The sequence below is a fragment of the Microcaecilia unicolor genome, chromosome 3, assembly GCF_901765095.1.
Source record: "Microcaecilia unicolor chromosome 3, aMicUni1.1, whole genome shotgun sequence".
NCBI classification, from domain to species: Eukaryota; Metazoa; Chordata; class Amphibia; order Gymnophiona; family Siphonopidae; genus Microcaecilia; species Microcaecilia unicolor.
In genome coordinates this window covers 442,771,141-442,787,569 of record NC_044033.1, presented here as the reverse complement: position 1 = coordinate 442,787,569, position 16,429 = coordinate 442,771,141, and the positions used below count along the sequence as shown (strand labels likewise).

The 16,429-nt window shown below is 46.1% G+C and overlaps 1 protein-coding gene across 1 annotated transcript in view; it reads left to right on the top strand.

Annotated features, from left to right (window-relative positions):
• Positions 1 to 16,429, top strand: part of DCDC2C (doublecortin domain containing 2C) — a 112,335-nt gene that overhangs the window by 48,016 nt on the left and 47,890 nt on the right. The window contains exons 5-6 of the mRNA XM_030198905.1: positions 4,694 to 4,828; positions 13,094 to 13,166. Coding sequence (XP_030054765.1) covers positions 4,694 to 4,828; positions 13,094 to 13,166 — 208 coding nt within the window. The remainder of the gene's footprint in view (positions 1 to 4,693; positions 4,829 to 13,093; positions 13,167 to 16,429) is intronic.

Below are 16,429 nucleotides of genomic sequence, written 5' to 3'. Positions count from 1 at the left end.
CCTACTCTTATTCCTTTTATCTGTCACATTCTCAACCTCTCACTTTCCACTGCGACTGTCCCTGCTGCCTTTAAACATGCTGTGGTCACACCTCTCCTTAAGAAGCCTTCACTTGACCCTACTTGTCCCTCTAATTACCGACCCATCTCCCTCCTTCCTTTTCTCTCCAAATTACTTGAGCGTGCTGTTCACCGCCGCTGCCTTGATTTTCTCTCCTCACATGCTATTCTTGACCCATTACAATCTGGTTTTCGCCCTCTCCACTCAACCGAAACTGCGCTTACTAAAGTCTCCAATGACCTATTACTGGCTAAATCCAGAGGTCAATATTCCATCCTCATTCTTCTTGATCTTTCCGCTGCTTTTGACACTGTCGATCACAGCATACTTCTCGATACCCTGTCCTCACTTGGATTCCAGGGCTCTGTCCTTTCCTGGTTCTCTTCCTACCTCTCCCTCCGCACCTTTAGTGTTCACTCTGGTGGATCCTCTTCTACTTCTATCCCTCTGCCTGTCGGCGTACCTCAGGGTTCTGTTCTTGGTCCCCTCCTCTTTTCTATCTACACTTCTTCCCTTGGTTCATTAATCTCATCCCATGGCTTTTCCTACCATCTCTATGCTGATGACTCCCAAATCTACCTTTCTACCCCTGATATCTCACCTTGCATCCAAACCAAAGTTTCAGCGTGCTTGTCTGACATTGCTGCCTGGATGTCTCAACGCCACCTGAAATTAAATATGACCAAAACCGAGCTTCTCATTTTCCCCCCCAAACCCACCTCCCCGCTCCCCCCATTTTCTATTTCTGTTGATGGCTCTCTCATTCTCCCTGTCTCCTCAGCTCGAAACCTTGGGGTCATCTTTGACTCTTCTCTCTCCTTCTCTGCTCATATCCAGCAGATTGCCAAGACCTGTCGTTTCTTTCTTTACAACATCCGTAAAATCCGCCCCTTTCTTTCCGAGCACTCTACCAAAACCCTCATCCACACCCTTGTCACCTCTCGTTTAGACTACTGCAATCTGCTTCTTGCTGGCCTCCCACTTAGTCACCTCTCCCCTCTCCAGTCGGTTCAAAACTCTGCTGCCCGTCTCATCTTCCGCCAGGGTCGCTTTACTCATACTACCCCTCTCCTCAAGACCCTTCACTGGCTCCCTATCCGTTTTCGCATCCTGTTCAAACTTCTTCTACTAACCTATAAATGTATTCACTCTGCTGCTCCCAGTATCTCTCCACACTCGTCCTTCCCTACACCCCTTCCCGTGCACTCCGCTCCATGGATAAATCCTTCTTATCTGTTCCCTTCTCCACTACTGCCAACTCCAGACTTCGCGCCTTCTGTCTCGCTGCACCCTACGCCTTGAATAAACTTCCTGAGCCCCTACGTCTTGCCCCATCCTTGGCCACCTTTAAATCTAGACTGAAAGCCCACCTCTTTAACATTGCTTTTGACTCGTAACCACTTGTAACCACTCGCCTCCACCTACCCTCCTCTCTTCCTTCCCGTTCACATTAATTGATTTGATTTGCTTACTTTATTTATTTTTTGTCTATTAGATTGTAAGCTCTTTGAGCAGGGACTGTCTTTCTTCTATGTTTGTGCAGCGCTGCGTATGCCTTGTAGCGCTATAGAAATGCTAAATAGTAGTAGTAGCAGCAGTGGTGGCCGCGGCAGGGGGGGTATTGGGTGGGAGTGGGGATAGCCTGGTCCTGGTGTGCCAGTGTTAGTGGGGGTGTCTGGTTGGGGGGGGGGGGGGAGAGAAGGTTTGTGTGTTGGGTGGGGCTGAAAAAAAGGCTATAACACTGGATGGAAAGGGGAGGGTATGATTGTAAGTGAGGGTAGGGTGGAAGAGTGGGGATGCAGGGATTAGGTGGGGTGATAGTGGGGACATATAAATTGAGCAGGAATAAAGAGGACCCCAGGTACAGGGTGACTGGGTGATGGGGAAGGACAGAGGATGGATGGAGAATGGAGTGGGGAGGGGGAACAGATGCCGGATAGAAGGGACAAGAGATGGGATAGATGCTGGATGGAGTGGGAAGGGAGGACAGATGCTGGATGGAGGGGGAAGGGAGGACAGATGCTGGATGAGAAGGAGAGAGGGGACAGATGTCAGATGGAAAGAGGGAGAGGATAGACAGACACTGGATGAGGGAGAGAGAAGGGACATATGCCAGATGGAAATGGGGAGAGGAGGGACAGACACTGGATTACAGGGAATGAGGGGATAGAAGCTGGATGGAAGGGGAAGAGAGGATGCAGATGTTGGATGGAACTGGGGAGAGAGAGAGGGGCCTGAATGGATGGAAGTGAAGAGAGAGAGGGGCCAGATGCTGGATGGAGGAGGGAGAAAAAGAGGAGAGACTCTGGATGGAAGTGAGGAGAGATAAGGGTTAGATGCTGGATGGAAAGGGGGTGAGAGAGGGCAGACGCTGGATGGAAAGGGGGGAGGAGAGGGGGCAGATGCTGGACGGAAAGGGGAAAGAGAGAGAGACAGCAGATGCTGGATGGAAAGGAGGGGGGAGAGAGAGAGGGATAGACGCTGGCGAGAGTTAAGAAGAGATTGAGGAAAAAAGAAACAAGAGACTGGGGGCCAGATGCACTAAACCTAACGAGCCATTAACGAGCAAGTAGTAAACCCTGGCATGCAGTAAAGGTCATTTTCCGATCACGGTAGCAGCTAACGAAAACGGAATGCAGATGATCCAAAGGCTATTGCAAGGCTATTATAATGAGATGCACTACGGTTTTCCGATCCCCTTACCGTGAAAAAACCTAACGTGAGGTCTGCACCTCTCGTTAGACTGGGGCTGCTGTGAACGGACCCATGGAGACCAGTGGGAAAGCGCCTAACACCCATGTAAAAAAAAAAAAAAAAGAACAAGCTGCGTATTCCAAGTGCTTGTCAGGGACGTCCTTCTAAAATGCCTAACATGGACGTCCTTCAAGGACGTCCCTGACGTGGACTTTGTTTTTTTTTTCTCTTTCCGCCGCCGCCACTCCCCCCTACATTGAAATGACAGCTTCCCGCAGCCCCGGCCTCCCCACCATCCTCCGCACCCCTGTGGCCCTGCCCCCACCGCCTCCCGAGGTCATCGCCGCTGCCGCTCCCCCCTCCACCCGCCCCCCTCCGTCTGCCACCGGGCTGGGCCCTCACAGCGCTTCTCACCTCCATGTGAAGGCGCTGCAGCAGGCAATAGCTGATCGCCTCCCTTCGGACTTCCCTCCTTTCCTCCCCGGCCCACCCTCGTCTGATGGAATAGAGAATGCAAGTGAGTTACAATGAGCAGCTCATTTGCATTCCTTTTCCTTGATGCATGCCCTTTCCTTACCGATTCGCTAAGTGAATCGGTAAGGGAAGGGCTTTAATGATTTTTTAGTGCATCTTGGCTTGGGACCAACACAATTAGAAAAAAGTAAACAGACAGACAACAAAGGTAGGAAAAATGAATTTTATTTTTAGTTTAGTATAGTGTGGTAGCTGTATTAATAAAGAAAGTGGAAATAAGATGATGTCTTTATTGGACTAATTTTTGCTAATGTTTGGAGACCGAACCCTCCTTTCTCATGTCAGAACAGAATACCTTAATAGCAGTATACTGTCCTGACCTGAGGGAAGAGGTTTTGGCCTTTGAAAGCTAACTGGAAAATATATGTGATCCAATAAATTGGTATCATCATATTTTCCATTTTTTTGCTATGTGTATTTGTTAATCTATAGTATAGTGATTGAAATATGTCAGTTTTTGAAATTTGCATCTGCAGGCAGGGAAGTATCAGCAGCGCAGCAGGTAGGAAAGAACTGGGATGGTGGGGGCGTTGGCAGCAGCAGTAGGGGGGCATCGGGCAGTGGCCAGGCGGGGAGCCCAGACCACTCTCAGTCCTCCCCTGCTGCTGAGCACGTACACTTAGAGGAGGGCATTCTTGCAGCAAAGTGTGCATGACAATATCGGGGTCAGTTAAAAGCCATTTGATTGGCTGATTGCTCAAGCAGTAGGTTCAAAAAGGAACTTTAGCTGAGACAGGTGGAAAGTTTTGGTGAGAGGAATTCTGATGAGACTTTTTTTTTTGATAGAAGAAAAACAGGAGTGCATATGAGTACTGAGAAATACTGAGTCCTGAATAAAACATTCTCCTTGGATAGGAAGGGTGAGTGATTTGTGAAAATACATTTTGCTTTCATGAACTTGCCAAAGTTCAGAGTGAGAGACTTATCAGTGGGGGATAAAATCTTCATATACTAGCCATTTCCTTTTGGCTTTAAGTCTGTTCTGACTGTTGTTGAAATCTATGATGCTAAGGAGGGGGTAGGTATTGGAAAGGCAGGGGAGATGCAGGAGGGGAGAGAGTGAGAGAGAGAGAGAGAGAGAGAGAGCAATGTTGCACCTAGAGGTGGAGGGGAGAGAGAGAGCAATGTGGGACCCAGCCTCAACTTATACATGGGTCACAGCATTTTTGGTCATTTTTAGTCCTAAAACTGCCCTTGACTTATATATGAGATCGAAGTGTATACAGTGCTAATGTTATCTACCCGTCTACCTCAAGGTTCTGCATTTAATTCTACAGTTTATCTGTGATCCACAATGTGAATATTTTATCCATTTGCAAAAACAAACTTTACGAGCAATTAAAAGTATTACTGTATTCTAACCAGCCAGTATCCTCATGGTTTCTTTTCATTGCTTTGTTTTTAGACTATATACACTGAATGGAAAGCTTGTATTGGGACCATCACAGTTAGAACATAATCAATATTATGTTGCCGTGGGAATGGAAAAATTTATGGCTCTGCCATATTACATCTGTGTATATAAAAATAATGCACATGGGTAAGTTACTTTTATTTTTTAGTTATCTCCTTTTTTATGGATTGCTTTGCTAATCAGAAATTTTATTCTATAAAGCTGTTTTACAACATATAGTATTTCATGACTTGCCTTTTGCTGTGAAATACTAATTCTTTTCACTGGAATAAGAAGCTGCTGTGGCAGGCTCTGAGGAAATAGGATTCAAGTGTGGGAATTGGCCTTCTGTAATACTTACACAAAATGGGATTAGTTTAAAAAACATTTTTACAATTAATGTGGCCTCTTATAAAATTCTGACAGGTGTAAAGGTATGCAGTTTGACATGAAAGCACATACTTTACTGGCAGGCATATACAGGGGCAGAGTCTGGGCAGAACTTGCATGTGTATATGTGAATTATTATATACAATACAAATGCTCAGCGCTGATCCTGATGTTGTGATACACTTAAACTCATTAATATCGGTACTGCAGATAGAATATTCTCAGTATAATCACCAAATCATTATCTTAGTAGACACATAGAAACTCACCAGCACCGTCATCAGTCTTAATTTTAATTTGACAACATATATTTCGTCTATTTTTATTTTTTCTAAGATTTTCTTTAAAAAATATGCTTAATAGAGGGACCCACACAAACATGAATCATGTTTTGCCAGTTGGGCTGCATTATTCCTCCTTGTTTTCAAAATGATGCCATTTAGAAAACATGAAGGAATGATAATTCAGAGTCAGAGGACCTTATCCTCATACAGCCCAACTAGCAAAACATGATTCATGTTGGCTGCAGGTTTCTCTGTTAAGTATATTTTTTAAAGAAAATCTTAGAAAAATAAAAATAGATAAAATATATGTTGTTGAATTTAAATTAAGACCGATGACAATGCTGGTAAGTCATAGGACTGAGTTCCTATGTGAAACGAGTTACCACTGAGGTCTACTAAGGTAATGATTTGGTGATATATTGAGAATGTTCTATCTGCAGTAGCAATATTGATGAGTTTAAGTTTATTATGATACCAGGATGAACACTGAGCATTTGTATTGTATATCTGAGAAGCTTCCGCTGGAAAAGATATTGGGACTTTAAATTGATTTATTGTCTAAAAATTATAGGCATGGACATTTGCACCGGCAATGTAGATGTGATTTCTTCCACTTCCACTAATCATTCTATATAATAATTCTCACCTCCAACGTTCTAATCTTGCTGCCTGTGTCCGTGGCTCCTTCGGAGTTGCTGAGCTAGGCTCCGTAGTCAGGCTGATGTCACCGTTGCCATTATGCTGTGAACTTCAGAACCGCGAAAAAAGAAAAAAAAACAACATTCCATGCCTCACAGCTGATCCATGTCCAGCGACCCTCCTCTCTCCCCTGCCCCCCCTGCAGCCACCCATGTCCAGCGACCCTCCTCGCCCCTGCCCCCCCTGCAGCCACCCATGTCCAGCAACCCTCCTCTCTCCCCTGCCCCCCCCCCCCCCCCCCCACAGCCACCCATATCCAGTGACCTTGCTCTCTCACCTGCCTCCCCTCCAGCCACCCAGGTTGTGTAGCGAATTCTTCGGGGCAGGCAGGAAAGATCCCCGGTCCTGCCTGCCCGCTGCCGGATTGCTGTTCAAAATGGCCGCCGACACTTACAAGGGCGGCCTCCAAGACTATAGCAGAAATCTCGCAAGTCCGCCATTGGAAGTCTCGGCGGCCATTTTGAACAGCGATCCGGCAGCGGGGGAGGGTCAGCGCCAACAGTGGGCAGGCAGGACCGGGGATCTTTCTTGCCTGCCCCGAAGAATTCGCTACACAATCTGGGTGGCTGGAGGGGAGGCAGGTAAGAGAGCAGGGTCGCTAGACATGGGTGGTTGGAGGGGGGGCAGGGGAGAGGAGGGTCACTGGACATGGGTGGCTGCAGGGGGGGCAGGGGGAGAGGAGGGTCGCTGGACATGGGTGGTTGGAGGGGGGGCAGGGGAGAGGGAGGGGGTGAGGGGGTCCTGAGACCAGAGAGGTGGGGGTGGAAGGCGGTCCTCAGACCATAAAGGGGGGAGGGGGTCCTGAGAGACGGGGGGTGGGGGCACACACTCACTCACTCTCTGTCTCTCACATACACTCTTTCTGACACACTCTCTGTCTATCACACTCTATCTCTCTGTCACACACACAGTCACTCTGTCTCTCACACACTCTCTCTCTCACACAAACACACACACACTCTGCCTCTCTCTCTCATTCTCTCTCTGACACACACACACTCCATCTCTCACACACACTCTCTCTCAAACATACACTCTGAGGAAAACTTTGCTAGCGCCCGTTTCATTTCTGACAGAAATGGGCCTTTTTTACTAGTATTTTATATAGACACAAGTGCTTATGTCCGTTTATAAAATAGCACCTACTTGCCTTCTTAAAATAAGCACCCCCTTATAAAATTACCCATAGTACATTCATCTGTGGTATTAGGAATTTCCATTATGTCCCAAGGATCAGTCCAGAAAATTAGGTTGTGACCATCTGCCAGCAGGTGGAGATAGAGAACTCTAATGAGTTGTGCCTCATAAGCTCCTGTGCTTAGCAACCAGGCCAGTTTTCTCTATCTCCAGCAGGCAGGACAGCAGCTCCTGTGCACTGTGGCAATTTCTGAATGGCTTCTGGGGTTGAGAATATCCTGTGCCTCAGTATATACCGTGGTCTAGGTCCCTTCCTGCTCTTCTGTTGCTACTTATTCCTCTTTATCTCTGTCTTCTCTTCTCTTTTTCGCCTGCTTCTATCTAAAAAAAAAAAAACAGCCACTGTGGTTCTTTTGAGAGCGCTTGTGCTGTGAGAAGATTATGGGCTGTAGTGCTTGGAGGTCATGGCACTGGCTGTTTTCTGCGAGTATATTTATTATTTTCTATGTCTGAGCCTATTAAGTCTTCTGCGCGCTGCAGGGCTAAGCTCTCGGCTATCGGTTCCTACACACTTTGCTATACTCCTGTGGACTTTTGCCTTCTTTGACTGTCAGTACTCCATCTCCAGCAGTTCCATCCAGCCTCGTTCCGATGGCGGTTTTAGCGGGCTCAGCGCCAATGGCTCCTGTGCTCTGCAAGGCTTCGGCGGCCATTTTGTGAGAGGGCTCCTCGCCTGCTACCATGTCCCGGGATGTTTATTTTGCAGGGGTAGAAGTCTCTGCCCTGATGTTTTCGCCTGAATTTGTTCTTTTATTACATCAGGCCTTTTTATTAAAGTCAGCTCAAGCTTTTGAGGAACAGCTTCCTAAGAAACAAAAACTTTCTGTTTTGCAGGATTTGGAGAATGTTCCTTCTCGGGACTCAGAGGAGGTTTTATCTGTGCATTCTGACTGTCCTAGTTCTGCTGATGGCCCTGACTTGGGTATTTCAGAGGCAGACAGGGTGATGATCTTACTGTAGCTAGGCTGTTTTTGAGAGTGGAGTTGCCTCTGTTAATCACAAAATCTATGGATACTTTAAACATTTCTTCCCTTCTCAGTCCTCTGGTTCTGCTCCATCTATTATGTTACGTTCTAAGAGATCTCCTGTATCTTTCCATATTCATGAGGTTATACAGGAGCTTATTGCAGTTCAGTGGGAGACCCCTGATTATGTTCTCATGGCTCGGGCTATGTTCAAATTATATCCCCTTCTGCTGTCTGATTTACAGCAGTTTGCTCTGCCTGAGGTGGATGCCCTTATTATGGTGGTTACTAAACCATTGAAGGCGGCACTACATTAAAGGATATGCATGACCGCAGGCTTGAGGCTTCCTTGAAGCTTGCCTTTGAACTAGCTGCGTTAAATTCTCAGACAGCAATTTCTTCTTCTTTTGTAGCCAGGGCTTCTTTATCGTGGATTCAATAAGTTTGCACGTTGGACTTGCCTCCACCCTACTCTAGAGGCGGGGTTGTCCTATTTGTCAGACGCTCTTTATGATATTCTTCAAGTATCAGTTAAGGGTATGGCCTTGGCCATTTCAGCACGACGCTGGCTATGGTTGAGGCATTGGGCCACTGATGTGGCATCCAAATCTCCTCTGGCGTGGTTGCTCTTTTGGGGGAAACTACTCTTTGGTGAGGATTGTTAAAGACTTGGGAGATTCCAAGTTCCAGCGAATACCTGAGGACAAGCCTAGGCCTCATTAAGTTTCATTTTCAAGAAATGCAGAGGTATAGACCAGGGAAGGCTAGTGCTTCTGCTCAAAAACCTTGCTTTCCTCAGACTCAGTCTTTCTTTTGAGGAGGCAAGAAGCCCTTTTCCGCTTCCTTAAGAACCTCTCCCTCTTCGCAGCCCTCGCAATGACAGGGTTGAGGTTCACTCCTTGTACGTGGTCATAGGTGGGTGTCTTTCCCGCTTTCACAAGGAGTGGACCACCATTACTGCAGACCTCAGTGGAGTCTTTAAGTGGTTCTTAAGTCTCTTCAGTAAGCCCCCTTTGAGCCCCCTTTGTTCGGTAACTATCATAGATGTTACTTTAAAGACAGTATTTGTAGTTGCCATTTCATTGGCACAGAGAGTTTCAGAGCTTCAAGCTCTCTCTTTCAGGGATCCCTTTCTCTGCTTTTCTGACTTGGGAGTTTCCATACGCACAGTTCCATCCTTTTTGCCGAAGATTGTTTCTTCTTTTCATGTCAATCAGACTGTGTTTCTTCCTGCTTCTTCCAGCTTCCCTCAACTGTTGGATGTGAAGTTCGTCCTTATGCGCTATCTTACTGCTACCAATGATTTCATGCAGTCTGATCATGTTTTTGTCCTCTTTGCAGGACCCCGAAAGGGTTTACTCACCTCCAAAGCCACAGTGGCTCGATGGCTTAAGGAGGCTATTTCTTCGGCTTACATTTTGAGGGGTGACGAAAATGATAAAGGGGATGGGACGACTTCCCTATGAAGAAAGGCTAAAGCGGCTAGGGCTTTTCAGCTTGGAGAAAAGGCGGCTGAGGGGAGATATGATAGAGGTCTATACAATAATGAGTGGAGTTGAACGGGTAGATGTGAAGCATCTGTTCACGCTTTCCAACAATACTAGGACCAGGGGGCATGTGATGAAGCTACAATGTAGTAAATTTAAAACGAATCAGAGGAAAGTTTTCTTTACTCAACGTGTAATTAAACTCTGGAATTCGTTGCCAGAGAATGTGGTACAGGCGGTTAGCTTAGCGGAGTTTAAAAAAGATTTAGGCGGCTTCCTAAAGGAAAAGTCCATAGACTGTTATTAAATGGACTTGGGGAAAATCCACTATTTCTGGGACAAGCAGTATAAAATGTTTTGTACATTTTTGGGATCTTGCCGGGTATTTGTGACCTGGATTGGCTACTGTTGGAAACAGGATGCTGGTCTCGATGGACCTTTGGTCTTTCCCAGTATGGCAATACTTATGTACTTATAAATTTGCTCCCTTGCACGTCAAGGCTCATTCTACCAGGTCTTTGGCAACTTCTTTGGCAGAGTCTAGAGCACTTTCGTTGGCAGAGATCTGTCGTTCAGCGACGTGGTGATCTTCTCATTCCTTTGTTAAGCGTTACTGTTTGGATGTGTTTGCTTGAGCAGATGCTTTCTTCGGTGCCACGGTTCTCGCAGGGATATCACAGTCCCTCCCCTCTTAAGGATTGCTTTTGTATATCCCATTTATCTGGAGTGATCTTTTCTAATGGAAGGAAAAATTAGTTAATTACCAGATAATTTTCTGTCCTTTAGTGCCAAGGGATCAGTCCAGAGCCTGCCCTTCTGTTATGGTTTTGTTTTTTCCGGTTTCTATGTAATTTCGGTTGTTTGTATTGTTCTGGTTCCATTATTTCTAAGGCACGAGTTTTGCCCTATATTTCATAGTGTCTCGTTCCTCACCTGTGACTCTACTGGTGGGGGCACTGGTTGGGAGGATCGGTCCGCTGCTGGTCGTCGCCATCGCCCCAGGGGCATTCTGTCTGCCGCCTGGGCCGCTCCGGCTCTCCGTTTTGCGGTGGTTGCGGCTGGAGAGCGCTGGCCATGTTGGCAGCACCGGCGTTACCGAAGAAAGGGATCTTTTCCGGGTGCGGGGCCCAAGAACATGGATTTCTTTCCTTCCGACACCCGGATTGGCAACTACTGGTCGGCCAATCTGGGGCTTCTTGGTAATTGACTGGGTTGCTCCGCCTCCTCACAGCTGTTCCCTGCCCTCCTGATGGGGAGGGCTATTTTAGAGCAGTCTCACGTTGCACTCGTTGCTTCGGCTTCTACTGTGTAGACTCCTGGGCGCTTGTTTCTCTCTTTGCTGTACTTCTCGTGCTGCCTGCCTTGAACCTTTGCCTGGACCCGGACTGTGCTTTTGCCTGTTGCCTGCCTCGAACCTTTGCCTGGACCTGGACTGTGATTTTGCTTGCCTTCTGCCTTTGAACCTTTGCCTGGACCTGGACTGTGATTTTGCTTGCCACCTGCCTTTGAACCTTTGCCTGGACCTGGACTGTGATTTTGCTTGCTCCCTGCCTTTGAACCTTTGCCTGGGACTGGACTGTGTCTTTTGCTTCTTGCCTGCCTGGAACTGGACTGTGTCATTTGCCTGCTGCCTATCCTGAGTTCCGACCAGACCTCCACCGGGGTTTCCTGCCCTGCTTCCTCAGGTAAGACCAGGATTGTTCGACCGCCGAATGCTGTTTGGCACAGGGGCTCACATCTTGTTACTGCAGGGGTTGACACATAGTTATTTTTCTATCTAGAGGCTGGAGGTTTTCCTCTGGAATTCCCTCTCTTTCATTGCTTTGTTACCGAGTACTGGCTTGGTTGCTAAGCACAGGAGCTTATGAGGTACAACTCATTAGAGTTCTCTATCTCCACCTGCTAGCAGATGGTCACAGCCCATTTCTCTGGTCTGATCCTTTGGGACTAAAGGAAAGAAAATTATCAGGTAATTAACTAATTTTCCTTACTCCGTCAAATTATAAGCCAGTTATTTCAGATTATGAATTATTATCCTGGAGAAGGACCCCGATTGACTGTCAAAACTACATATGAGAATGAAGTGGATATAGAACCATTCACAGAAGAGAGATTGTATGAACAACTTGAAAATCTAAAGGTGGACAAAGCCATGGGACCGGACGGGATCCACCCCAGGATATTGAGGGACCTCAGAGAGGTTCTGGCGGGTCCTCTTAAAGATTTGTTTAATAAATCCTTGCAGACGGGAGAGGTTCCGTGGGATTGGAGAAGAGCGGACGTGGTCCCTCTTCATAAAAGTGGTGATAGGTAAGAAGCTGGAAACTACAAGCCAGTAAGCCTCACTTCTGTTATTGGAAAAGTAATGGAAGCGATGCTGAAGGAAAGGATAGTGAATTTCCTGGAAGCCAATAAGTTGCAAGATCCGAGACAACATAGTTTTACCAAAGGTAAATCGTGCCAAACGAATCTCATTGAATTCTTTGACTGGGTGACCGGAGAATTGAATCATGGACGTGCTATAGACGTAATCTACTTAGATTTCAGTAAATTCTCTTCTCTCCCCTGCCCCCCTCTATCCATCCATCCCCAGCAATTCTCTTCTTTCCCCTGCCCCCCTCCATCCATCCATACCAAGCAATTCTCTTCTCTCCCCTGCCCCCCCTCCATCCATCCATCCATACATACCTGGCGATTCTCCTCTCCCCTGCCCCCTCCATCCATCCATTTAATCAGCTAACAATGCTTTTGCTGAGCTGACGCTGGAGAGAACACGGGGGGAATGTCCTTGAGACAGCGCATGTCGGGCAGATGATCCCCTAGGTCCAACAAGTAAAAAGACAAACTAAGCTAAGTTAAAGTTTTTTTGTAAATCTTGTGAAGATGCTTTATATAAATAAAAAAGAACCGGTGAAGATTTTGATGTGATATATATCGCGTTAGCCTAAAATTGGCAGCGATTCACACCACTGAGGTTCTGGGGAATTTGTATGAGATGAATTGAAAGATATAAGATCTGACTTGAAGATACGAGTCTTTGAATACATGACACTGATTGTTCTGCATGAAATATAATTAAGTCCTTCAAAAATCCTTGACTGGATATGCAATAATCGCTTTGGGACAGATATATGAATTCAGTATTCGAAGAGTATAAATTTGCCTGAATATTGAGTGTGTGTACCTGATTAGTGCATACATTATACTGAAAGATTGTGGTTCATTAGTAACCAACATTAGCTAATATAAAGCAAAACTTCGTAACAAAAGTGCATTAAGAGCCAAATTCTATAAATAGTGCCTTAAAAATTGGTGCTAAAAAACCAAAGTACAGACCAAGGATGCTTTACAGATTTTAATTTAACCTCAATATATGATAAATAGTCACAGCAATATTTTCTATTTTAGTTCACAGGCTGACCCGATACCACCAATACAAAAAAAGAAACAGAAGAATATACAAGTAAGTATCTCATGAGGTTCTGTTATAGATGCAGTTTTATCTTATGTTGACTGAAGTGATTTGTGGATCAAATGTATTATTTTATTCTATCATTGTGAAAAGCCCTGACATAAATTGTGATACACAATAAGGGTAGGTGGTAGGAGCCTATTCTGTAAAGGAACCTTGGTTCCTATGTTCCATTATAGAATACTAGTGTAACCTGGTATCAAGGTGCCTAACATCTAGGGGCCCATTCTCGTGAAGCTAGAGTAGCAGGCTTGGTGGAGCTGAGGGAAACAGAGAGGTATATAGAGGAGACCTAAAAGGATGTTGTAGAGAAATCCTACCTCCAGTCTGGCAGCCCCTGTGTTGCCTAGAAGGAGAGAGTATTACCCTGGTGAAATAGGAAGTACTCATGTAGCCAGGACCTGCCCACCAGGGGATGAACTACCGTCTCGCACCAAGGATATGTCTCCGAGAACTTCTGCCCAGGTGGGAAGGGTTAGGACAGCTGTTGTAGTTCGTGATTCGATCATTACGCATATAGATAGCTGGGTGTCTGGTGGACGCGAGTATCACCTGGTCAGTTGTCTGCTTGGTGTGAAGGTGGCGGACCTCATGCGTCACCTAGACAGGCTCAGATAGTGTTGAGGACCCAAAAGTCAGGCAGAGCTCCAAAGTCTCAATGCGTGATTGAGACGATGGTGCAGGGATGAGGGATTTAGATTTGTTAGGAACTGGGTGACGTTCTGGGCAAGGGGGAGACTGTTCCGAAAGGATGGCCTCCACCTTAACCGGGATGGAACCAGGCTGCTGGCGCTAACTTTTAAAAAGGAGATAGAGCAGCCCTTAAATTAGAATGGGGGGGAGGGGAGCCGACAGTCACCCAGGAGCACATGGTTCAGTGTGGAGTATCCTTGAAGGATACTGTTGAAACAGGACATTTAGGGAATCCCAGTAGAGCGGTTTCAACAATGCTGAAATTAAGGCAAGTGTGCTTAATGAGAGAGCAGGATAAAGGATGCACATTATTCTCATCAACTTCTAAGCAGCTTTTAGATCAAAGGAAAAAACACAATTTGAAGTGCCTGTAAACAAATGCTAGAATCCTAAAAAAATAAGATGGGAGAGTTAGAATATATAGCACTAAATGATGAGGTAGTTATAATAGGCATTTCAGAGTCTTGGTTGAAGGAGAGCAATCAATGGAACACTGTGTTAACAAGGTACAAATTGTATCACAATGATAGAGAAGATCAAATCGGACCAGGGGTTGCACTATATGTTAAAGAGGGAATCGAGTCAAATAAAATAAAATAAACATTCCACATCACACAGATAGCAGCATGGAATCATTATGGATAGAAATTCCATGTGTGAAGGGGAGGAGTATTCTTGTAGGGCTGTGCTACTGTCCACTGGGACAGAATGAACAGACAGATGAGGAAATGTTTACAGAGATTAGGAAAGCTGGCAAATTGGGCAACACTATAATAATGGGTGATTTCAATTACCCCGATATTGACTGGATAAATGTTACATCAGGGAGTGTCAGGGAGATAAAATTTCTAGATGTAATAAACATTTGCTTCTTGGAGCAACTGGTCCAGGAACCAACAAGAGTGGGAGCCATTTTGGATCTGGTCCTATGTGGCATGCAGGTCATAGTGCGAGAGGTGGCAGTGTTGGGTCACCTGGGAAACAGTGATCATAACATGATCAGTTTGAGCTACTATCTGAGATGAACCCGCAAAGGAAATCTACTGTAGCTGCATTTAATTTTCGAAAGGGTGACTATAATAAAATGAGGAAAATGGTAAAAAGAAACTAAAAGGATTGGCTGCTAAGGTTAGGTCACATAGAGAGGCATAATCGAACATGGGTGGCCATGTCTACGGCTGCCCATCTCTAATGATGGCCCTGTGAAGCGGCATATCCGACTGTATTATCTAAACAAGATGGCCGGCCATCTTTTGTTTCGATAATACGGTCAGGGCCGGCCAAATCTCAACATTTGGGCCGGCCTTAGAGATGGCCGACATTGGTTTTCGCCGATAATGGAAACTAATGGCGGCCATCTCAAACCCGGCCAAATCCAAGCCATTTGGTCATGGGAGGAGCCAGCATTTGTAGTGCACTGGTCCCCCTCACATGCCAGGACACCAACCGTGCACCCTAGGGGGCATTGCAGTGGACTTCACAAATTGCTCCCAGGTACATACAGTAGCTCCCTTACCTTGGGTGCTGAGTCCCCCAAACCCTCCCCAAAACCCACTCCCCACAACTGTACACCACTACCATAGCCCTTAAAGGGTAACAGGGGGCACCTAGATGTGGGTACAGTGGATTTTGGAGGGCTCACATTTACCACCACAAATGTAACAGGTAGGGGGGGATGGGCCTGGGTCCGCCTGCCTGAAGTGCACTTCAGTACCCACTAAAAACTGCTCCAGGGACCTGCATAGTGCTGTGATGGAGCTGGGTATGACATTTGAGGCTGGCATTAGAGGCTGGCAAAAAATGTTTTTTATTTTTGGGTGGGAGGGGGGTTAGTGACCACTGAGGGAGTAAAGGGGAGGTGATCCCCGATTCCCTCTGGTGGTCATTTGGTCAGTTTGGGCACCTTTTCACGGCTTGGTCATAAACAAAAAGGGACCAAGTAAAGTCGGCCAAATGCTTGTCATGGCCGGCTTTCTTTTTTCCATTATCGGCCAAGGCCGGCCATCTCTTAACCACGCCCCCGTCCCGCCTTCAGTACACTGCTGACATGCCCCCTCGAACTTTGGCTGGCTCTGCGACGGCTTTAGGAGAAGGCCGGCCATCTCCCGATTTGTGTCGGAAGATGGCCGCCCTTCTCCTTTGAAAATAGGCAGGATAGGGGCTCATTTTCAAAGCACTTAGACTTACAAAGTTCCATAGGTTACTATGGAACTTTGTAAGTCTAAGCGCTTCGAAAATAAATAAATCATGTGTGGACATTATTCAAAAATACCATCTTGGAAGCCCAGTCCAGATGCATTCCACATATTTGCAAAGGTGGAAAGAAGAGAAAACGACAGCCAATATGGTTAAAAGGTGAAGTAAAAGAGGCAATTACAGCCAAAACGTCCTTCAAAGAATGGAAAAAGGACCCAAATTAAGAAAATAAGAAGAAATATGAGCACTGGCAAGTCAGATGCAAAGCATTAAAGAAGAAATATTAGCACTGGCAAGTCAGATGCAAAGCATTAATAAAGAAAGCTAAAAGAAAATATGAAGAGCAACTTGCCGCATAGGTTAAA